We start from the raw sequence: 24,503 nt of genomic DNA, 5'->3' as shown, positions 1-24,503 counted from the left end.
CATTATAGGCTGTTAAGGGCTTGTTGGAAAAAAAAGGCCATCCCGAAATCTTCATCTCATTTCATTTTATTCTATCTCATTCCCAAACATTATTCATATACAAATATCTTCAAACTAATTATTATAACTTTTCTAAACTTTCAAACAATTTTTTTTTTTAAATCTCCAAATAAAAAATATTAAAAAATTATATTCAACAATTTAACTTTATAATATTTTTTATTCAACGCTTTATCTCCCATTTCTCAAAATCTTATAAAATATTAACATAAATTATTTCACTACTATTCACAAATTATCTTATTAATTTTTACAAAATTTTCTTCTCATTTTATTCTCCCAACTTGTCTATTGTCTATATGTTAATAACATTATAAAATTTTTCTAAATAAAAATTTTATGTGTAGTTATTTTTATGTATTTTTTTATATATTTAACTAATATGATTAATTGTATTAATATAAAATAATTATTTTATTAAATTACATCAGTAAAATAGGGAAGGAGTGACTGTGTCACCAGCCCACTCTGCCCAGCCCACTTTTGTAAAACCAATGCCCAGCAGCCCAGCCACTCTGTGGTCCCCCGTTTTTCGGTTCGTCCCCTTCTTCCGTTGTTCGTCGCGAAGACTCTCACCGAATAGGGTTTTGGAGGGTTTTTTCGGTCGAGGAGAAAACGCACAAATCACGAAATGGAGTTCGAGAAGAGAAAAGCGGCGACGCTAGCGTCGCTGGGCTCAACCGAGACCGACAAATCACCCAAGGGCACCTTAGACGCGCCCATCATCCCTCTCCTCAACACCCTCAACCACCATCCCTCCTACTTCACCACCAGCTCCTGCTCCGGCCGTATCTCCATCCTATCCCAACCAAAGCACACAAATAATGATAATAATACCAAGAAAAAAGCCAGAGGCGGCACGTGGCTCTTCGTCTCCCACGACCCAGCCGATACCGACTCGGTCATCTCCCTCCTCTTCCCCCCAGAGTCGACTCACCAACAACCCCACTCCGAACTTGTCCTCAGGTTCGAGCCGCTCATCGTCGCAGTCGAGTGCAAAGACCTCGCTTCTGCTCAGTCTTTGGTCTCCACTGCCATATCTTCCGGGTTCAGAGAATCCGGCATCACCAGCGCGGGCAAGCGCGTAATCGTAGCAATTCGGTGCTCGATTAGGATGGAGGTGCCGTTGGGGACCACTGAGAAGCTTCTGGTTTCGCCCGAGTTCGTCCGGTACCTCGTCGACGTGGCTAACGAGAAAATGGAAGCTAATAGGAAGAGAACCGAAGGGTTTTTTCGTGCTTTGCGGCAGAGTGATGGCTTTGCGGGGCCTGAGGTGAGTGCAGCATTCGTTGGCAGTATCGACTCCGTGTGTAATGAGGACGCTGACTTGGAAGAAAAAGATGGTGATCCGCATTCGGGAAATTTGATTGGCAACGGAGGTTTGTTGTAATTGGTTGATGACATATTTCTGCTTATGAACTTTTTATTGTGTAAATTTTCCGAAGTGATATTTGGTGGTTTGTTTATGATGGCAATGGAAATGAATTAGAGGCAATGAAAAAGGTGATGAAATGCTTTCCTGGATTTTCGAAGCAGTTTAGTGTTAATTTATGGATGACAGTGATTAATTCTAGGAGTTTTTAAGTAAGAGTGAGACAAAGAAACAGAATGCATTTGGCATCAATAAGGCAAAGTGGATTCGCTATGCTTTGTATATTTCAAAGTTAGATTCGATGAGGACTACATATTGGTTTTCTTTATATGTGTGCATCACAGTGAATATGCATGGAGTTCAGTGGTGCTATTACATACTAATATATGTTTGAATGCAGGAAACCTTTCCTTTTAATGTGAAAGAACAGTCTGAGACTTTGAATCATTGGCAGGGACGGTGGGAGTTTCCAGTTGTTGTCTGTCTGTTGTTCCGATGGTGATAGTCGGTGAACCCGTGGAGAAGCTTTTTCTCTGGGGTCACTCGGCTTGTATATTGGATAACAAAAACGAGAACAAAGCTATGATATTTGGTGGTTTCGGAGGCATGGGAAGGCATGCAAGAAGGAATGAGTCTTTACTGCTTAATCCATTTGTGGGCACATTAGAAACGATGAATGTAGAGGGCAGTCCAACTCCACGTTTAGGTCACACTTGTTCTTTGGTTGGAGATTTTGTCTTTGTTATTGGAGGCAGGGCTGATCCTGTGAACATTCTATCTGATGTATGGGTCCTTAATGCAGCAAAGAATGAATGGAGATTAGCAGAATGTACTGGAAGTGTTTTTCCTCCCAGGTGAATTTATCTTCCTATCTTTGTGTTGTTCACTTGTTCATTCTGTCATAACTGTGTCTTTACATAACTATTTTTTTCAAGGGTTGATCTCTCTCTTCTACATGCATATGTTGCTTCACAGGCATAGGCATGCAGCAGCCGTTGTAAGCTCAAAGATATATGTATTTGGTGGACTTAATAATGATTCAATTTCTTCATCATTTCATGTCCTCGACACAGTGAACCTGCAGTGGAAAGAGTTACCAGTTGCCGGGGAATGGCCGTGTGCCCGTCACTCTCACTCGATGGTAGCATATAGGTCTCAAATATTTATGTTTGGAGGGTACAATGGTGAGAAAGCACTTGGTGACTTGTATAGTTTTGATGTTAAAACATGTCAATGGAAGAAGGAAAAGACTTCAGGAAGAAGTCCACAAGCTAGGTTTTCCCACTCTATGTTTGTGTACAATAATTATCTTGGGCTTATTGGTGGTTGCCCAATTCGACAACATTGTCAAGAGTTGGCATTACTTGATTTAAGGATCCACGTATGGAAGCATTTGACACTGGATTCTGTTGGAAATGATTTGTTTGTACGAAGTACTGCCAGCATTTTTGGTGACGATCTTGTTATGATTGGTGGTGGGGCCTCTTGTTATGCATTTGGAACGAAGTTTAGCGAGCCCATGAAAATCAACCTGCTTCCTTTGATATCTTTAAATGACAATCCTATGCCTTCTAAAATTAGAGAAGTGCATGGTACCCATCGGAATGATGTAGTGATGGGAGAAAAGAATGCCCGTTTTCAACATCCACGATGCGAGAATGGACAAACTTTATCCACAGCTCCTAGCTTGAATTTGGGGGTTGAATCAGCTGGAATGAATGGAAATCATATGATTGCTTCGCATTGGGTTTTACAACTTGAAAGAAAATATGCAAAATTAGGAAAGGATATATTGAAAAAGTTTGGATGGTTAGATCTTGGGAGGAAGGTTTATTCTAGGGAAGATGGAATGCATATATATTTTCCTGTGACTAAAAAATTTAATGGTGCATATCATGAAAGGCTGAATTATTCATTAGATGAATCTGAAGGACATAATGACCTTCATGTATTAAAGCCATATGCTGGAAAAGTACTCGTGTTAGATGAGATCTCATGTTTTGAAGCCTTAAATCTTTTGGAGGAGTTTGGTGCCAGAAAGTTGGTAGATGAGGTAGTTGAAGTCAAAAGAACTGCAAAATCTACATTAAAAGTAATGAGTGAAGCTGTGGCCTCTTTGATAGAGCACAAAGGCCTTTCAGAACAACTTTTAGAGGAGCTACCCACAAGGTTTGTGCTTCATTGCTTTGTTTCCTTCATGTTTTCCATGAGCTTTGGTAATATGAACTGGGAGATCATTACATGCCACTTTTTCTTCAGTTAGAATCCTTTCTAGATGAAAGCTGTGCTTGCACATTCTAATGCTTTTGTTGCTTGTAAGTGAATGCAATATCCTTGTATATGTGACTCATATCAAATTCTTTGGCATTTTCAGATGGGAGCGACTTGGTGATATTGTTGTGCTTCCTATCATATCCTTCAAGGATCCAGTATGGGACTCAATTGGGCCTGAGCTTTGGCCCATTGTTGCCAAATCACTTAATACTCATCGCCTTGCCCGTCAGGTAAGCTATGTTCTTGAATTACATATGAAGTTGTATATTGCTTGTTGATGCCTGCTTTTCTTCATTCTGTTTCAAAATCTATCATTTTGTGTGAATTCAGTGTAACAGATATTTTGGCTCCTTGAATCTCCGCGGACATACATAAATAGTTTGAATTTAATGTTCAGGATCTGTGCATCAATTATATCGGTTTACATGTAATAAGTATGTCGAAAGATTTTTTTTTGGTAAGTAATAAACTTTATTGATCGAATGCAACTAGGCAAAGCCCATGTACACAGGAAGTATGCAAAAGAGACACCTAATTACACTCTAGCAAGCTGAAAAGAAATAAAAAACTCATGAACATTCTCTCCCTTAAGACCGAAGAGAATACAAAAAAGTTCCAGATTTCCCCCACTGTTCTCTCCTTCTTGTTGAAGCATCTTTCATTTCTTTCCATCCACGTTGAAAGATTTTGTTAGAGGCTTAAAGCAAATATCAGAAATATGATTCTCAGAATAGAAATATTCTGTCCAAGAGGTGATACATGCCATTATGCATCCTGATTGTTTGTAAGATCCTTTCAACATGGACATTGTCACGACTTGGATCTTTTATTCTTCACATTATAATTTTTTTTTTTTTTGATAAATTATTCTTCACATTATAATTATTATCCATCCAGATTGTTCTTCACATTACAATTATTATCCATCCAGATTGTTTAAGTTCTAGATTATTCTCCAAATGGCTTTTTAGTATCTGATGATGTGTTAAACTTGTATGCTGAATTAGAAGGAACCATCATCTTTCAAAGACAAAATAATCTTTGACAAAGGCAACAACTTCCAAGAAACATGGACTATGTACCTGCTAGACAGCCAAGACTATTTTATTCTTGTTTCTTTTTCTTTTTTTGGTTTCTTTCAGGGGGAATCCTAGCTCATTACATATAGGATACAAGTAGTTATGTTATGGATCCCAATCCATGGGCCAATACTTTTCAAACTCCCCTAATTTCCTCTTCTAGAAAAGTGGACACATCTGGGTAGATGATGTCTTATAGTGTAAATAGTTCAACTGTGAGCTGTAAAACTTTGTACAATGTTCAGTCATAGTGCCAGAAAGTCTCCTCTAAATTGCATTTGCCAGAAGCTTGGCTATGCTTGTCATTGCCTATACAATGATTACACGAATTTGCTGGTGTTTTCAAGGGTCGAGTTGCGCAAACTGGTACAAGGGACAGTACTTTGGAGATTCTAGTTGGAGATAATGGTTGGGTTGATCATCGGGAAAATGGAATTCTCTATTCTTTTGATGCTACAAAGTGTATGTTCTCCTGGGGCAATCTTTCTGAGAAACTTCGTATGGCCCGTCTGGATTGTAGAGATGAAGTAATTGTAGATTTATTTGCCGGAATTGGATATTTTGTGCTGCCATTTCTTGTCAGGTATGCTTTTTTTTTTTTATCATCTCAAGGTTTCTCCGTAGGCATAGTTTATTAGTCAAGAATCCTCTTATCTATCCATGAAATGAGTTTATCCAACCAAAACAAAGATTAGGAAGCATGCAACTGAAGTTAGGACAACTAGTATTTACCCGTGTCAAATTTCAACTTCTATGTCCAACTTAAAACATGTCCTAAAAAAAATTAATGTATAGATTAGTCTTATGCAAACAGAATAAATTAATATAGGCTTACTGGAATGCACATTAGTAGCTGGAATTCTGGCTCGGAGTATCTCCAGCTTTGAATTGATAGAATGATTTTTTTATTTTTTGATAAGTAATGATAGAATGATTTTGAGTGGGGCTTTCTAGTTGTCTATTCTGACACAAGCAATTCAACTACTTTGGTCATTTGTAGACTTATGGTTTACTTATTGTCACCTCACTTGACAGGGCCAATGCAAAATTAGTTTATGCTTGTGAGTGGAATCTCAATGCCATCGAAGCACTCCAACATAATCTACAAGCAAATTCTGTGAGTGATCGCTGTATCATACTTGAAGGAGATAACCGGATCACAGCACCTAAAGTATGTTCTGAGATCAGATGCTGGTTTTTTATGTTCGTTAATAATAAGTCATGCTGTATTTGTTTGTCCAAATTATTGGAACCTGAGTCTTCACAACTGAATTCGTATTAGGTTATTTAAATTTAAACAAATTTTCCTTGGAAATTTTTTAACTGACAGCACATTAGCACAAAGCAGATTATTTATGCATAATTTATATGTGTAGGGTCATGAATGAGTGATAGATGATGTCCTGCCAGCTTTCCCATCGATGTCTGATGAGAGTTGGATGTAGTGGCATGCCTTTTTCAATGCTTGAAATTGAACTTAGTTTGGGAGATAAATGATTGTACTTAGCTGCTGCTTCTCATTCCTCTTAACCTCCCAATCCCCATCGCAACCTTTTATGCCTGGTTGGCTACATTTTGTGAAACTGTCCTTTGTTAATATCTCTTTATAGAATACTGGTGAAATGATTTAATTTGTATTGATATTTTACATTGGTCTGGAAAATGAAAATTTTACCATGAATGCATCCATGTACGGCAGGCTGCGCTGCTGCAATTGATTCTTTTTGTTGTTTGCTGACAGGGTGTTGCTGATCGTGTCTGTCTTGGTCTCCTTCCAACAAGTGAGGGTAGCTGGGTCACTGCTGTTAGGGCATTAAGGTAGATATATGGTTCCCTTCATGGGAGTTTGAAGCGATGACATGGTTATTAATTCAGATTAATTTTACAAATTTTTTAGCACCAAAAAAAACTTTTTGCGTATTCAGTTGTTATTTCTTTTTACTGCCCTCTCTCCTTAATGGTAGTACTGATGATGCAGGATTGAGGGTGGGACGTTACACGTGCATGGGAATGTGAAGGACTCAGAGGAAGAATTGTGGAAGGAACATGTTTCAAAGTCAATATTTGAAATTGCTAGATCGGAAGGTATTGTTTTCTTGGGGAATGCACGCCAAGGAAGAAGCATTGAGGATGTCTAAAATTGCACTCTTTTGTTGTTTGCAGGTTACTTGTGGGAAGTTTCAATAGAACATGTGGAAAGAGTAAAGTGGTATGCCCCGCACATCCGCCATCTTGTTGCAGACGTTTCATGCAGAGAGAGAATAATTTAACAGAATGTTCATTTTCAGCTAATCCAAAAGCCCCATATAAATTTTGATTTATTTATTGTTCCTGCATGGGGAACGCTTTGTATCAAATACCTGGGGTAATTCTCATTTCTCAGATAGATAGATGGAAGAAGTTGAGACTTGTGTGCTTTATGATGTTGCATGCTGCTTAAAAAATTTACGTATATTAGTTTGATTGGGAAATAGGCTGGAAAATGAGGATTTTGGTAAACTAATTGGAAAGACATTTTTTTATTCAAACTGCAAGCATAATCAAGCTCCACTTTTGTAAGGAAAATGATAGAGTTACTATTCCATTACAACTTATTTACTACTTTTTTTGTATTTGATATTTTTTTTAATTCTTTTTTTACTTAATGATTAAGGAAGTGAGTATTAGTAAAGTTATATATATATATATATATATTTTAATTTTTTCTTAGTGATTAAGAATGTTAAAAAAATATTTAAAAGAAAATGAGATAAAAATGAAAAAATTTAAAATGCACTTGAGTAATAGATGAGTGGTGTAACCCTATCACTACCCCTTTTGTATAAGAAAAAGTATTGGCAGCAGTCCCTGTTTGAGATCAGCCCCTGCACACCTTAGGTGTTAGAGTAAAATGACTAATTTGTCTCTATAATAAAATGCACTTCCTCTCTTTGATTTTACTTCCCCCGTGTTCCGTCTGCACCCCACCCCCACCCACATATCATCTCCCCCACCTCTGCCCCGCGTCGGCATGCTTTCCCCCGCCCGGCACCTCGACCCTCTTCCCCACCCGGCACCCTCACTTGACATCAATGGTATCTTCCAAATGGATGGAGAAACCCATGGGAGAGTGAGGCTGCAGGTAGGAGAAATCTAGACTATGGGTGGCTGGGTAGGCCGATGGTGGCTCTAGGTGGCGGTTGGAAGTTGTGAGTGGCGGTATACAACGGGTTAAGGTGGAGAACCCGTATATGGGTGAAACCCATTTTGAGAGAGAGGGGGCTGCGCGTGGGGGCTTTTATGGAGGTTTGAAGGTGGTTGGAGGTGGCCGGCGTGAGGAGGTGGCGATGGTGGTGGTTAGTGGCATTGCTGGTGGCGCATGATCGTGCTGGGTGATCTAAGAGATAGATCGGGTAGGAGGAGGGGGTGTTGAGAGATGGCTGAGCTGAGAGATGAAAAAAAAAAAAAAAACATGACACGTAAGATGTGTTACGGTAGCAAAGCTCTGTGTAAATGGTGTGGAACGAATAGCTATACGCAATCGTACGATAATGACAACCATAACGAAAACTACTAATAGGATGATGGGATATAAAAAGAAGAAAAAATATAATATCTTGAAATAATTTGTAAATAACAGTAATAAATAATAAAATAATTTATAGATATCTTAAAACAATTGTCCTAAAACAAATCTATATATCTTTTATCTATCTGTTGCATCCCATTACCGAGTATCTGCAAAATGGTCTTGATGAGCCCGCGATATGCTGGAGCTGGCCTTACCTTGTTCCCACCCTTTTCTTTTGATTAATAATAATATTATACTTATTGGGAAAGACAAAGAAGATGCCAATGCTACATGGCCGTATCGCTCTTAAAAATTTTTATGTGTAATTATTTTTATATATTTTTATATATTTTATTAATATGATTAGTTAAATATTAAAAAAAATTAATATAATTAATTATATTAATAAAATATTTAAAAAATACGTAAAAATAACTCAACACAATATTACTCATAATTTATATTTGAATATATTAACCAGGATTACTCTTTTTGTGGGCAGGCATGGTCAGTATATCTATATCTATAAGTATATATAAAGTGCTGATAGCTTAAAAATAGTATTTTTGTCTATTTTTTTTCCAATTTTACCCTTTGTTTTATTTGACAATGACTTTCGTTTTATTTTGTTCTTTTTTGCCGACAAGAGGTTTTGGTCTTTTTACATTGTTACAGCCTGACTTTTTTTCCACTATTCTATTTTCGATTTTGCCCTTTCATTCTATCGTTTAATTCGCTATACTTGCTGTCATTTTACTTAACCGCCTAAATATTATTATCTTTTTACACTTAAAATATTGTCATTTCGTCTGCCACAAGTTTAAAACTTCAGATTTCCATTTCATTTCAATTTGTGTTCTATATTCTCACTTTCTCTAAAAACAAATAAAATTGCTCATTTCTTTCGGATTCGTGCACTCGTCAATCTCAACAGTAGTTGTAGGTATGCTTCTTATTCTTTATTTTTTCAGTATTGCATGAGTGAAATATTTCAGTATATATAATTACATTATATGAGTATGCATATGCATCACAGCATAAATAAAAATAGAAACAGAATAAGATCGATGTTTGTACATTCTTTATTTGTAGTTTACAGAAAATATCCCAACTAAAACGACCAAATTAGTGTAAAAAAAAAATGCAGACTAACAAGAGAAAAAAAAGAAATCAAACGCGAAGAAAAAAATACTTTTGAACCGAAAACAGAAAAAGCATAGGAACACAGATGGAAAGAAAAAAAAATGTTTTGTAGATGTGAAAAATACAAAGGTAAATATACAGTAGAACAATAAAAAAAAAGTGAAAGAAATCAAACAAAAGAAAAAAAAAACTTGAATAAAATTTTTACAAACATATCTGAAATAAACGCAAGAAAATCAACCAAAAACAGATCTCTTCAGATCTTTGTAGATGTGTTCAGACCTGTTTCTCAACCGAGCACCGTTGCCATGCCAGCTGCACACACAACTCCACGGACCACCAGTCACGGTGGGTTGCTAGCAGGGGCATATCTAGAGAGAGAGAGAGAGAGAGAGATGAGGAGAACTGGTTTGTTGAAGATGAGAAGGGAGGAGAAGAAGAGAGGAAGGTGAGTTGGTTCTGGGTTCTTGGAGAGAAATGGAAGATGAGATCGACGGAAGACGGAAGATGGAGAAAAAGTTTTGTCTCTTTGTTGGATAACTGGATAAGACTGATGGGTAAGGGGGTGAGACTTGAATTTTTGGTCAAAAACTTGAGTTTTTAGTCATTTGCTTGTATGGACGGTGGAGATTGAGTGTGGAGAGATATTTTTCTCACTTGACATTTTAATCACTAGGATTAAATACAATATTATAATGAAAATAAATCTGATATTCATAATATTATCAATGAAGTTATTAAAAATAACATTAATAAAAAGTTTATTTATTGTAATAATTTATTTAGTAAAATTTTTAATTTTTTTATAAATATTTATTGAATAATGTTTTTTTAATTTTTATTAAATAAATAAAAGTATTAACAAATTTGAAATTAATAAAGATGTCAATGTCCTTACTAACATTATTGCTTATGGTTAATAAAACAAATAATAGTTCTATTAATATTTAATTCCATTTAATTTATACTTTAATAATTTATCCAACATTATTAATAGTATTCTAGAAGTTCAAAAATTCTTAATGAGGTGCTTTATTTAGATTTATTAATATCATGTCCACGTTTAAAATTAAAACATTATATATTTAATTATATTCATAAAACTTAATAACATATAGAAATATAGTTTATTGATAATTCAAATCAATTCATATGTGTATTACAAAATAAATAATATGTTCCAATTTATTGTATTTATTATCATCCTTAATATGTTAATATAGTTAAGCTCAATAAATAAAATTATATTTTTATTATATTCTATTTTTATATTTTTTTATAACATATTGCAAATTTATACATTAATAATTATTGCAAATTTAATAATAATGTTTATAAAAAGTTTTCATTACTTAGCTATTAGCACATAATTCATTTAATCTTTTTCATTTAATATATCAATTTTACATAAAATTGTATTAAGAATTTAAAATATAAAAAAAATGAAATTTAAAATGTCTTTTCACTTAATATTATATATAAAATTTTTGTTTACTTTTAAATTTATATAAATTTCTCACTTATAATTATATATATATATAAATATATATTTGTGGGAAGGGGTAGTTGCCTAAAACGGTGCCATTTTAATTATCGAGTTATTAGACATGATTAATTTTAGGCTTAGATGAATTGAGGTTTTTTTTTTTAAAATAAAACAAATACATTGTTATATGTTTGTTTATTTAGCTATTAGGACATAGTTCATCCAAATTTTTTCACTTAATATTTCAATTTTACATATAATTGTATTAACAATTTAAAATATGAAAAATTAAATTTAAAATGTTGTCAAATTTTATTTGTCTTAATTTATATATTAATAATTAATTATGAATTTAATAATAATGTTCATGAAAAATTTTCATTACTTATGTATTAGTATATAGTTCCTTCAAATTTTTTCATTTAATGTATGAAATCTGCATAAAATTTTATTAACAATTTAAAATGTTTTTTTCTCTTAAATTTAAGTTTTAAATTTTTCAACCTAATATATCAATTCTACATAAAATTTTATTTGTTTTAATTTTTATATTAATAATTATTGTAAATTTAATGATAATGTTTATAAAAAATTTCATTATTTAAGTATTAGCAAATTGTTCATTTAAATTGTTTCAATTCATATATGAATTTTATATAAAATTATATTAAGAATTAAAAATATAAATAAATAAAATTTAAATTGCTGTAAATTTTTATTTGTTTTAATTTATACATCAATAATGACTCAAAATTTAATAATAATGTTTATAAAAAATTTTCGTTATCTAGATATTAGCACACAGTTCGTTTAAATATTTATGCCTAATATATGGGTTATAAATAAAATTTTGTTGAGAATTTAAAATGTAAAAATAAAAAGTTAAATGTTTTAAAATTCTATTTGTTTTAATTTATACAATAGTAGTTTTTACAAATTTAATAATAATATTTATAAAAAAAATTAATTCAGTGATGTGTTATGAAAAAATATTAAAAATAATATGTAAGTTGGGACTTGCTGTGCAGTAGGGGAAAATAGAAAAAAGAAATTGTATATAGGCTAAATTGAAATATAAAAGAAAATAAGATTTTCTTATCTTTTTTATCTGTATCATTTTGTTATACATACTGTACATATTGCCCTTGGCATATATAGATAGATAAATAGAAAATAAATTAAAACTAGATGAAAAAAAATTTTAATTTTTAATTTTATTAAATTAATAATATAAATATTATCATCTTAGCTGGTGTTAGTTGTTGATAATGTTTAGGCACTTCTGGGTGTGATTAGCCTCTTTTAGTTGTTGTTGATCAGCTTTTGAATGAGTTTGGATTTTATTTTATCTATATTATTTTTTGCATCAACTTTCAAAGAAGAGATTTTTGGACATATTATGATTGGTTTGCTTGAGTTAATTTGTGTACCATTTTGATCGTTTTGAAAATTGTTGGTCTACTATTTATATGGATTAGTATAATTTATGAAGTTATTTATGTTGAAATCTATTTGGTTCTCAATTTTTTGATTTTCAATACTAGCTTCTTACAAGATTTCCTCTATACTTTTATTTCTTTTATCAAACATATCAGATTTGACATTTATGATTTTTTGGTGTCACAAAAATTCTTAGATTTCTTTTTGTTAATATTTATTTTAGCAATATAGTGTTAAAGGTTATACAATTTTTTATTTTGATCATTTTGTTTGATTAACAAGTAAACTTACACTCTAGCACTAAGTAAACATCTCAATTTTATTTTTTAAAAAATTATAACAACATAAAAATTTATTTTACAGTCTAAATTATACCTCCACTGGACAAACGTCCAAAGGATGTTACCTCTACTAGTGTATATATATACATGGGCTTTGCTAGATACAGTCGGGAAATACAGTCGGCGTGCAGTCGGCTGTACGGAATGAATAAAAAAAAATTATAAAAAAATTATTTTATATTCAGGGAGACCTACATGAATAAAAAAATTATAAAAATAATTTTTTTTTATATAAGTCACGTATTAATTTATTTTTTTTTTCATGACTATACGTGGACTGTATTTTCTGACTGTAAAAAAATATTTCTCATATATAAAATGATATGACAGTGATGGCAGTGTGTCCCATGCTTCATGAAGTCTTACATCCATAATTTTATCCAGTGTTGAATGGTCGGTGAGCATAGATACTTTTACTGTATACAAATAAAATGATTAGGAAAAAATAAAGTACATGGCTACCATCACAGCCGTTTTCCTGAAGCATAGACAGGATGATCTTCTCTTTGAGGTTTCTGTAGGAGTTTGCTTCTCAAGTGAACTCCTTTTAGAACAGTTAAGAGTTGTTGATCCAGTAGGAAGGACCGTAGGATCAACTAGGCAGCCGGCCCTGACTGAATATCTTAACCCCACTCAATTACCGCATACAATTGTAATTTACGAATCATAGTTGCTTTCAGTATCCTCTGCTAGCTCGAGGACAAGTTTGTCCAACTTTCAACAAAAGATAAGGTCAAAAACTTAGTCTGTTGAGCAGTAAATGCTGCAGAACCTACAAGTACTAAAAAAGTAGTGTCGTCACTGTCGTGAAGTAACAATGTCTCTTATGCCTTACTTTTAATGGCAAAAAAATCTATCCATCCAAGGCCTTATTTTAGAAGTACCTGTTAGAACCAAAGTAGAGTCTGTCAGTGAGAATTGAGAGATGGCTTCCAAAGCTCTCTTCTTCTTTGCTTTGTTGTCGTTCTCAGCTGTGTCACTCAGGCCCGCTTTTGCAAAGAATGAGGAGGACCCAGGTCTTGTAATGAACTTTTACAAGGATTCATGTCCTCAGGCTGAAGACATTATCCAAGAACAAGTCAAGCTGCTCTACAAGCGCCACAAGAACACTGCCTTCTCATGGCTGAGGAACATCTTTCATGACTGTGCTGTTCAGGTAACCTGTTCACGGCCTTTTCTCTTCTTTTTGTCATTTGTGTGGATCAAAGATTTGTTTGTTCTTGATGAAAGCATTTCTATGGTTTGTAAACTAGTCATGTGATGCTTCACTACTGCTGGACTCAACAAGAAGGACCTTGTCTGAGAAGGAAACAGACAGGAGCTTTGGGCTGAGGAACTTCAGGTACCTCGACACCATCAAAGAAGCCGTGGAGAGGGAGTGCCCCGGAGTGGTTTCCTGTTCAGACATCCTTGTGTTGTCTGCCAGAGATGGCATTGTTGCGGTAAATTCCTTGGCCTCTCAGTTCTCCCTTTCCTTTTCAACTTCACCTTCAGTCATCTGGTTTTCCAGATCCACTTTGTTCCACTCACTCTTTTCTTTCCGATGAGTCCAGAGATTAATGTATGTTCTTTACAACTGTTCATTTCACATATATACTGGATCATTGCATCCACACTAACAGTGCACAAATCGAACTTCTTTCACCAAGGCTTAATAGAACATCGTCTGTATTACAGATGCTCTCCGTTCTAAAAAGGTTCTGATCCACAGAACTACTGAAAAAAAAAAAAAAGTTTCCGATCCACAGAACCGCACTGCATGCAATTCTAAAGTTTCTCGCTGATTTTCTTGTTTTGTTGCACTTTTTTTTCATTTTATAGCTAAAGAATCACGGTGGTTATTCCAGATTTCCTTCTTTTTCACCATAAAGCAAGTACTATTCTAGCATGTGAATGTTAAACTGCATGAAACTTTGGTACAGCTGGGAGGCCCTTACATCCCTCTCAGGACTGGAAGAAGAGATGGTAGGAAGAGCAGAGCAGAAGTGGTAGAGCAGTACCTCCCAGACCACAATGAGAGCATCTCTGTTGTCCTTGAACGCTTTGCTGACATGGGTATTGACACGCCGGGAGTGGTTGCTTTGCTAGGTATATATAATACCCCGTCATCCATCACGCCCATATACATTGTATTGTCCATATACATAGGATACGTGACATATATAGATAAGAAAATATATGATTTCATTCATGCCAGATGAATATAAATCCGTATCCGAAAGACTTCAATTGTTTATCTTCTTGTATCCAACAGGAGCTCACAGTGTTGGTCGAACCCACTGTGTGAAGCTAGTGCACCGTTTATACCCAGAAGTTGACCCTGTGCTCAACCCTAACCATGTTGAGCACATGCTGTACAAGTGCCCTGACCCTATCCCAGACCCCAAGGCTGTTCAGTATGTGAGAAATGACCGTGGTACTCCAATGAAGCTAGACAACAATTATTACAGGAACATATTGGATAACAAAGGTTTATTGACAGTGGACCACAAACTTGCCACCGACAAGAGGACAAAACCTTACGTGAAGAAAATGGCTAAGAGCCAGGACTACTTCTTCAAGCAGTTTGCTAAAGCCATCACCCTTCTCTCCGAGAACAACCCTCTTACTGGTACAAACGGTGAGATCAGGAAGCAGTGCAATGTTGCCAACAGGCTTCATTAAAAGCTCTACTATAAGTTAAGATCTTCTTTCCTTGCGGTCCGAAGGGAAGAATGAGAATTGCAGAAAAATATCGGGCTTTCTGGATGCTTTTGTTTCTTAATTGTGCCGTGGTGTTAAAACTACTGTAACACTACTTTTTGTAGGTTTCTTCTTTCTTCTTATGAGGTTGATGTTGTGATGGGCATGCAATATGGTGGATGCTGGATGTATAATATGTCATATATTTATGTATATGTATGATAGGTGGTGATGGTGTATGCATGACGGATGGATTGCAATGATGCTAGTTATATAATGATGATCCATGCCATATGATCTCTGGCAATGTCATGAAGCTGGCATCATGTATGGAAAGGGATGCAATGAAAAAGGCCATTCGATCCCAAGCGTCAAAATGGTAACAAATGAACATGGGGCCACAAGAGTCAGCAGCATCGTGAGACTAAAAATAAATAATAAAGGTAAATTTGAAAGGGATGCTAGAAAGATAAAGAAAAATTGTAAGGATACGATTCGCTTTTATATTAATGCGTAACGCTACGTACGTATTCAAAATATACGAGCTTTTGCACACTTCAAACTTATCAAGCATTAATCTATATAATCACGTCATGCATTACTCGTATTTATGCCAGCCATCTCGCTTGTAACTTCGTTTTTGTGCGATTAATCAGGACACGTATCCCTAGAGTAGGCATGGTAGACACATGTCTGCATCCAACTGCAACCTGCTCGAACTTGACCAAGACAAGCAGTAACCTTATCCATCCAACAATCTATTATTTTGTGGTCGGTAGGGTTTGATAATCATCAATGTGGAGTCTCCACAAAGAGAAGCTAGCGTGGAACAGGGGTGTGGGTATCCCTCACCCGCGGAAAAGAGTTATCCATTTGTCAGTAACCTAGGATTAAAAAGCTTGTGCTGACATAAAACATGGCCAAAATAACTCAATGAATTGGTCAAATTAATCTAGTCGTTACTCATTTAGAATTGCTCAATGCTTTCTATTGCCTCGGTGGATAAGAACTACATAAACCCATTTTCAAGGACAGTTATGAGAAGTTCAAGCTCAGCTAGCTTGGGCCCTCTGGCTGCATAGAGCCGAATTGAATCTTGAGAATGCCAAGCAGGAGATACTAATTCTATTTCTGGTATGCATGTTCAAGTTTGAACTTATTTTATACAACTACCACTTCCAATATGTTGAGTCAACCCAAGTGTAAATGCAAGTGGTTGCATAGTTGCTTTGTTTTGTTAGGCACCAATTTTGTTAGGCCACCCACCATGGTTTGTTTTACTAGGCACCCACCCTCCAGTAAAGTCAGAAGATGCAGGCTATCGTAGAGGTTTGCTCTCCTATAAATAGGAGAGCTTAATTGTGCAGAAAGTGGGGCGGTGGGGGAGAAGAGAAAAATCAGAGAGTAAGAGGGATGTGAGGGAGAAATGAGAATTTGTAGATTTTTGTAAATCTCGTACAAATTCTATAAAAGTGGCTTTAGTGGACGTAAGCAATTTGCTGAACTATTTAAATATCGTCTTATGTGATTTTTGGACAGGCCGGAGGCCTAACACAATAAATCTTTAGGGATTGATTCTTAAAGTAAATTTTGAGATTGTAGTAACCCAATAGCCAAGGCAAGACTCATGCTTATCGCTTCTGTGATTCAATGGTAAAGATTGTAAACCATGAAGCTCATATGGTTACCACGAGAGCAAATCAGTAACATCTCGAGGTGGAACTTAACCAACTATTGGCAGCGAACCAGCGGACTGTTTTGACAGCTTAGACGTAGTATGGGATTTATTACTAGTTTGAGAAATAAAGAGACACTACCGATTGAATATTTCTTTAAGCCACTCACCCACCTATAAAATTTTAGTAAATAAACACCACCTCATTTTCCCAAGAAAAGAGCAGAGGTTTCATACAAAATTTTGCATATGCAATTACCAATCTGCTGCAACCCTCGAATAAATTCTCAGTGTAAACCGACAAATGCAAACTTACATCGAATAAAGACTAGGTAGTTACATACCCGCTGCAAAGAAGAGCCCCAAAAATGCATTTCACCACATCTTCCAAAAATATTCCCCTATGACGGACATTTACATGGAACTCATGTCAGATAGACGGTTCAATACTGTTCTTTTGTATCAGTACTGCTTGAACTGCTGTTAGAGTCAGTAGCAGCTTCATCTAATGCCACGTTATTTATCTCCTGTGTGCCTCCTACGGTTTTGGGTACGAAAGGAGTGCTGGAGGGATTGCTGTAATAAGGTTGTTGATGGATAGAGATGTAATTTGTAGTCGATGGAAAAGAGTGGAAACCATATGTAGATGAATAAGGTCCAGGAAGAAAAGAGTTTGGGTGAGGCCAGTATATCATAGGTAGGAAAGAATTCGCGGGTTGATGTGGAAACACATGGTATGGGGTTTGATTGCGGTAGGAGACATTGGTAGCAGTACTGGGAATCATTGGATTTGAAATTTGAGGGGCATCTACTGAAGTCTGAGATGGAATGGCCTGTAGTGCTGCCATTGCTTGAGTGTGAATAGAGGTGTAGCCCATTAACCCAAATTGAGTAGGAGCTGCGGAGCTTGAAGGTTTCGTTTGCTGAACGGATGATCTTTTCAGATTATTAGGCTTACTATTTGAAATGGTTTGTTTCCTTCTTGATTTAGTTGAAATCGTCTTCCCAGTCAACTGCTGAGAACCAGGACTAGCCTGATGAAAGAAAAAAAAATGTCAACTGAGGAAATATCTTCAAAACTCAACCAGTTCATTTTGAAGATACGAGAACTGCACAAGGTGATTGGTCTTGCATTAGCCATCTTTACCATAAAAAATGTAGCTAAACATGTACAAGCACTAGTAGACTAGTCTTTCTGAACAAATTTTCCTCCCAACAATCAAAGCTAAAACAAATATGGACAAAACGACAATAATCAATCCTCAGCAATCTCTTGGCACTCCTAGTGATTCAAAGTAGAATTATATCTAATAATGTTTTAGAAGGTGTCTGACGCCTGATTCCCTTAGCCCTGTATATATTGACAACCAATATGCATCATCTTCAATTGTGCTATTCACATTGATCTTTGAGCTTTATGCACACAGATAATAACATTTAAAACAACTGACTGACAACTCAAGAATACTAACAGGATTTATGATCTGGGGTTGTGATCTTACATTATCGCAAGTCTCTGGATGCAGATGAAATAATTCCTCCCCTTCAGCGTCTTCATTTGTCCTGCAATATGAATATGTGCAGCAAGTGAAACAGCTCTAGATGATTGAGCATGAAGAGTGAGTAGCATTTTTAGTGCAGACCATGACAAACAGTTATAAGGGACATTAATCTCCACACCTTACAACGAGATATAACTGACGAGTCCGCATAGTATTTCATTTGGTAAGAATGGCCTCATTGCTTTGTGCCATCCATCATGAACAGACGTGATGGTAATACATATGCAGGTATGCTACGTGGCTGATCGAGTCTCATACATCATAGTTCAATGATCATGCCTATTCTACTATTCCATTGCACAAATATAATTTCTACGAGTATGCAGTAATGCATACCTGTAATATTTTTGTAGTAAGTCCAATTTCCGGTATTTTGTTTCCCTTTGAACCAGGTCGTCAGGAAAACCAGCCATGAACAGAAGTGTGATGCCTAAGGCCTTGAAGAAGAAGCTCCCACTGCGAATATGAACTAGCATTGCTATTCGACACATCAGTGGGCCAAAAGACTTCAGCTTGTTTCTTCCCATCCGCTGCCTAACATATCTGGAACAATTCAACTCACAGTTGCTTTTAGATTAGATTGCAAGAGGATACTTTCAGATATTTTCAGAGAAGAAAAGGCTTCATGGCATTGATTGCCAATGCTGGCGAGGTTGAGTACGTAAGAATAAAACCTTCCCTTTAACGGAAAAAATCTCTATGTGTAGGTAGATAGTTGATATTAAAGTAAAGGGGGAAATAGGAAAATAATATTTCTGTGCATACAATTTGAAGAAATTGAAAATAAATATAAATCAATTAGTGATTATGCAAATCAAGTATAGGAACCATAAGCGGAAAATCAATTGTTGAAGTTTTGGGACAGTACTTACTCATTTTGGGGAAGATTTCTTGTTCTTCCACCATACTTGATACAAAGAAATAGGCAGGATGGGCAACTAGCATCAGACGGTCGCATAGCCTTATCTTCCTCAAGTACTTGAACAGGACATAATGTTGGATTCTGTCGATTGGGATAAAAGACCTTTCTCCGAACACCAGGATTCTCATATAAAACGTGCTCCTGATGATAAGATAAGTTAGTGGTTTCCTTGATTGACAGAGGATTATTAAGGAAAGAACTTGAGAAACCTAGAAGCCAACCAACCATGGGCATCCTCTGAAAGTTGAAACATGCATTTGAGACAGCTTTGTAGCAGGCAATTTGGTATTGTAATATGATGAGATCACCAGTATTTCCTATTAAATTGGAAATTAAGTTCTTTATTTATTTATTTTCACTTTCTTTGGCAACCCAAGATGCTTCGATTTGGTCTTTTATATTCACCAAAAGAACTAGACTCCCATCAACGCAACCAAATTCACAATGGCACCAATCCAAATCCTATCAATTTCCCGTAATATTCTGATGTCACTGAGTAAAGCAGAAAGCGAGTAGGGAAACAAAAAATATTTTTTCCTAGCTTTCAAGCAATTTGTTCTACCATGTGGCAACCCCTCACAAAATTACCTGAGTTCAGATGAGATATTGCCTGGTGAAAACACCATCCTCTTTCTATCAACAAGTTAACCAGAAGAGCTGACTAATTCACTTGATAGAGAGAACAAGGGGAAAATAAGTTAATCAAATGTTCTGGGAAGCACTGTGCTACTGATGATAAGACAACATGGCATCAAAGGCGGAAGAGCTTTGAGACTGTTTACATATATGACGTCAGTAATGATAATAGTGGATGCATGGAGAGGCAACATTCAGATATATCAGGACAAGAATTTCAGTTGTATCAGGACTATAATTGACCCAAAAATATCTTCACATTGAGGAAAACAATCTTGGCAATCAAACAAAATGATGAAAAGGTAACGCATACTTCGCATCAAATAAAAAGAAGGCCCCTGGCGAAACAGCAGCAAAGACAAGGAACCCCAACAAATACTCCTATCCATAAATCCTCAGTATCTTTCAAGCAACTATACTAAAACCAATTATTCGGTCTCATGAAACTAACAAAGTTTGCAAAATCAGAATGTTTACCCCAGGATTTGTGGGAGATACATATGGTTCTCCCTTCCTCAGAATGCTAAAATGATTGAAGTCCAACTCATACATATCTTCACATCCATGCCTTATACCGAGAGATGCAAAAACTATAATTTTTCTTATGGTGTGAGACTGAGCATTTTTCTGTAACAGGATATTTGACTCAATAATTTTCTTCACTTCTTTTGGACAGAAAGCCACCTTTGGAGGTTTTTTTTGTAATGATAGGCTATGACAGACCCCTTTATCAAAACAAAGGAACTCCGATAGTTCTTTCTGTCCTTCAGTATTTTTGGTCTCTTTCCTGTCAAGTCTTTTGAGTTCCCTCTTATCATAACCTGGCTGTGTATCAGGTGCCATACCGTTTTCGTTTTGGTTTTCATTCGTTTCTTGGCTCACAATTGAAAATGTTGGCTCAAGCTGAACACCAGAGGAACTTTCCAAACATGGTATAAGTAATCCCTCATCACCACCTTCACGAGGACATTCTTCCCGTTCAATAGCAGTTATTGAAGTTTCATCAATATTCCCAACTTTATGGCCACTGTTAATATCATCCTCTTCATGATAATCATCATTTTCATCATCACTATCATCTGTATCATCACAGTCTGCTGTTGAATCACCATCTTTAAATTTCTCATAATGAAAAAAATGGTTCTCATCCTTTCTCATCCAACTAACCAAGCAGTCTTCAAGGCTAGCCTCTCCCGGGGGTGAACACTGCGAGTCATGCGTCTGCTGTGTTGCCATTTCACTTTTGCTAATGTTTCCATTCTCAGTTCCAGCACTCCGTTCTGTTTTCTGTCTTTTTAACTTCTTCATGCTTCTTTCCATTGCATTGGGACAATCGCCCTGAAATTTAAGATAAGTGAGCCTTTTGATAATATGATCAAGACAAGTTGTTACGTTGAAATAATTGCTCTCAGTTGTGCATGTTTGAGATAAAATGAAAACAAATTATAAAGAAATTTGATTTAGTTATTATTCTTATCAGATATTAAGAGATTTGATTTGTAACTATACTTATCACTATGTAATTTACAATTGCTAAACCATCTGTCTGTTAGTGACAATTTCCCTCGTCTGTCTTTAAGTTTCATTAGTGAGTTTGCCATAAACAATATCAAAAGCATTTCATTACATCTTACATGCTGTTTTCTTTGTATTGTAATAGCAGTTTCAGTATCTTCTACTTTAAAGCGAAATTAACATTCATCTCAATTCAAATGCAAAATTCCTCGGGCCAATCGAATCAACACATACTTAGCAGAAATTTTGGAACATAACAAAATAGCCAGATTGAACAGATGATTTCTTACCCACTCGTAAAAGAGACATGCAAACATCACAATAAAATAACAAAACCAAAGAACTAAGAAAAAACGCAAGCATGAACTAGGCTATCATACTTGTCCATCTGTAGGAAGAGATTGTTTTTTTCTTTCCTGTATTTGAGCTTCAAGAATTGATATTCTCTCCGAAAGCTCAGCATTCTTCCGTCTTTCCCTTTGTAACTCGGCAGTAATCTCAGCAATAACACTGATGCCCTCCCCTTTCACTTCTTGCTCTATAGCACACAATGCAGAACCATTGACCAAGCCAGCGCAGGACTGAAGCTCCACCATTGAAATATACCAATAATCACAAAAATTACATGCACCCACCAATCAAAACCTCGTAGAAATGCTTCCCAGATGAAAATCTTCAAAGTAAATCAAGATATATAAATGAGAGCAGTGATCGGACGTTAACCATGTAGCAAAACCGCAAAAGTCAAAGAAGGACCATTTGAATGCAAAACCTTTGTCATAAAAAAATGGTTTTCATTGGTTGTCTAGCTTTTTAGTGGAGATGCATCAATATAATCAAGGACTATCCGAATGTGATCAGAAGAGAGCATGAAAGGGTTACAAAGAAGGAATTAAAAGAGCTTGAAGAGCAGTATAGTTTGATCAGTGCAAGTGAAACTATGCTAATGTTGAAGCTACATGGTCATTCATGACAGGAAGAGTTCAAAAGAGAACATGAAGTAGAAGACGTCTCTGAATAATCAATGATGACATTCTGGTGAGGCAGATGAACGTGAATGGAAGTTGAGGAGACTCTTGGGTTTGATTATTGCTTCAGTTTCGGAAGTAAATCGAAATGAGAACGCCGAGGGTTAAGGCATGCATCACCACGTGCGCCTCTCTCTCTCTCTCTCTCTCTGACTCTCTTCCTCCTTGGATTCTTGGGGCTCCAAACACCCCTCACGGGCTGGTTTGGATAGTGATATGAGTTGAAAATATTTGTAAATAGTAGTAAGATTATTGAGAAGAGATTAGATGGTTTTGAAAAATTTTATTTGTTTAAATTAAAAAATGAGATGAGTTGAAATGGTTTGCGAATAATAGTGATATTGTTGAGTTGAGATTTGATAATTTTTGAAAATTGTATGTTTGGAATAGGAAGTGAAATGAAATGGTTTTGAATTAGGAAATGATTTTAAAATAATTGTTTAAATAAAAGAGTGTCTCTCTATATGAGTTGAGACAGAAGGGATGTGTAGCAGTATAGTATAGTAGTAGAATTCCAATGTTCATTATCCATACCTGCCGTTCTTATATATATCCTATGCAATCAAGCTGGTCACACGGTAATCAATGACAAATCATATATAATTTTTTTGAGATTAAAAGTTTCTATTGTAGTACTGTATGTGGTGATTGTATCTGCTTGTAAATATGCTTTGGTATCTAGGCAGTTTGTGCAATCTCTGACCTCTTTCTTTCCCTTTCTTTTTATTTTTATTTTTGGTCTAGAAAAATAACTTATTCAGTAAAGCAAAGCTCTAAATTAATCAAGAGAAATGCCCATTTACCAATTGATTAATGCAAAAATCAACGAGCAAAGGTTGTAATTAGTGGAATGAAAAGATAGAAATTGGGTGTCTGTCTTGAGTTGCGAGTCTGATGACCCCTTTTCCCAGATTATACATTAAGAAAATATATGCACACGTGCAACTAATAAGCTTTTATGCTTAGTGGGGTACAATTAGAAAACAACCTCACGTGCAATGGTAACCTAAATGGTTGTCTCTTGATGCAGTTTGTGTCAGGGGAATATGAAGCTAAACCTTGGATACCATCCTTCTAATTTTAAATTAATCCCACCCACATGAGCAACCCTTTGTTTGTCAAAAAAATACGGCATCCCCATCTTAATTTAATCAGAGCTTTTCAATTTAAAAACTAAGAAAAATTGCCTAAAAAAGCACCAAATCACAGGGTTAAAAGTCCATGAAAAATGTGCTGGTAAGGTAATGGAGTCCTGTAATGAGTACACACACGCTCGCACCCCTTGATTCACTATCTTTCTAGTTTTTTAGATAAACAAAACAAATAAAAAATATAAAAAATTAAAAAATTGGACCTTGGAACTTAAGAATTGCAAGTGGGAAGGGGGTAATATAATATAATATTATTCTGTTTGCGTTGTGGAATGTGTTTAGTAAGATTAAGCTTTATGATATTTAGTTTATTATATACATTGATTAGCTTCACATGATACGTTGTTTATGTAGCTTTGAAAGGTGAAATATGCGACAATGAAAGATGGATATATATTTTATTTAGAGATGACAGGCCAGATATTCCAGGGACACAATAATTAAAAAACTTCGAAGATTAAATTGTCATGAAATTTCTCCATTGTATTATCACATGCCTCGTAATGATTGTAGCAGAATACGAAGAAAAATATCTATCAAAAGAGAGAGGGATTCAGATTTGACTGCTTGAATTGCACAAAAATCTG

At 35.4% G+C, this 24,503-nt stretch overlaps 3 protein-coding genes across 3 annotated transcripts; 2 read left to right on the top strand and 1 right to left on the bottom strand.

The window, feature by feature from the left end:
• Window positions 1-573: 573 nt before the first annotated feature.
• On the top strand, window positions 574-7,205 carry LOC122276279 (tRNA wybutosine-synthesizing protein 2/3/4). The gene is made up of 9 exons (XM_043085874.1): window positions 574-1,439; window positions 1,887-2,286; window positions 2,408-3,601; window positions 3,807-3,936; window positions 5,133-5,368; window positions 5,821-5,956; window positions 6,527-6,603; window positions 6,764-6,870; window positions 6,949-7,205. The coding sequence occupies exons 1-9, from the start codon at window positions 692-694 to the stop codon at window positions 7,053-7,055; spliced, it is 3,135 nt and encodes a 1,044-aa protein (XP_042941808.1). The 5' UTR covers window positions 574-691; the 3' UTR covers window positions 7,056-7,205.
• Window positions 7,206-13,567: 6,362 nt separating this feature from the next.
• Window positions 13,568-15,721, top strand: LOC122275445 (peroxidase 42-like). The gene is made up of 4 exons (XM_043084509.1): window positions 13,568-13,901; window positions 13,999-14,187; window positions 14,668-14,833; window positions 15,000-15,721. The coding sequence occupies exons 1-4, from the start codon at window positions 13,671-13,673 to the stop codon at window positions 15,407-15,409; spliced, it is 996 nt and encodes a 331-aa protein (XP_042940443.1). The 5' UTR covers window positions 13,568-13,670; the 3' UTR covers window positions 15,410-15,721.
• A 1,550-nt stretch (window positions 15,722-17,271) lies between these two features.
• Window positions 17,272-22,880, bottom strand: LOC122275683. The gene is made up of 6 exons (XM_043084839.1): window positions 22,118-22,880; window positions 20,700-21,560; window positions 19,537-19,727; window positions 19,001-19,207; window positions 18,605-18,665; window positions 17,272-18,136 (listed from the first exon to the last, which is right to left on the bottom strand). The coding sequence occupies exons 1-6, from the start codon at window positions 22,331-22,333 to the stop codon at window positions 17,546-17,548; spliced, it is 2,127 nt and encodes a 708-aa protein (XP_042940773.1). The 5' UTR covers window positions 22,334-22,880; the 3' UTR covers window positions 17,272-17,545.
• Between the last annotated feature and the right edge of the window lie 1,623 nt (window positions 22,881-24,503).

The sequence above is a fragment of the Carya illinoinensis genome, chromosome 9 (assembly GCF_018687715.1).
Source record: "Carya illinoinensis cultivar Pawnee chromosome 9, C.illinoinensisPawnee_v1, whole genome shotgun sequence".
NCBI classification, from domain to species: Eukaryota; Viridiplantae; Streptophyta; class Magnoliopsida; order Fagales; family Juglandaceae; genus Carya; species Carya illinoinensis.
The sequence above is the reverse complement of the archived record's forward strand: the minus strand, read 5'-3'. Positions and strand labels throughout refer to the sequence as shown.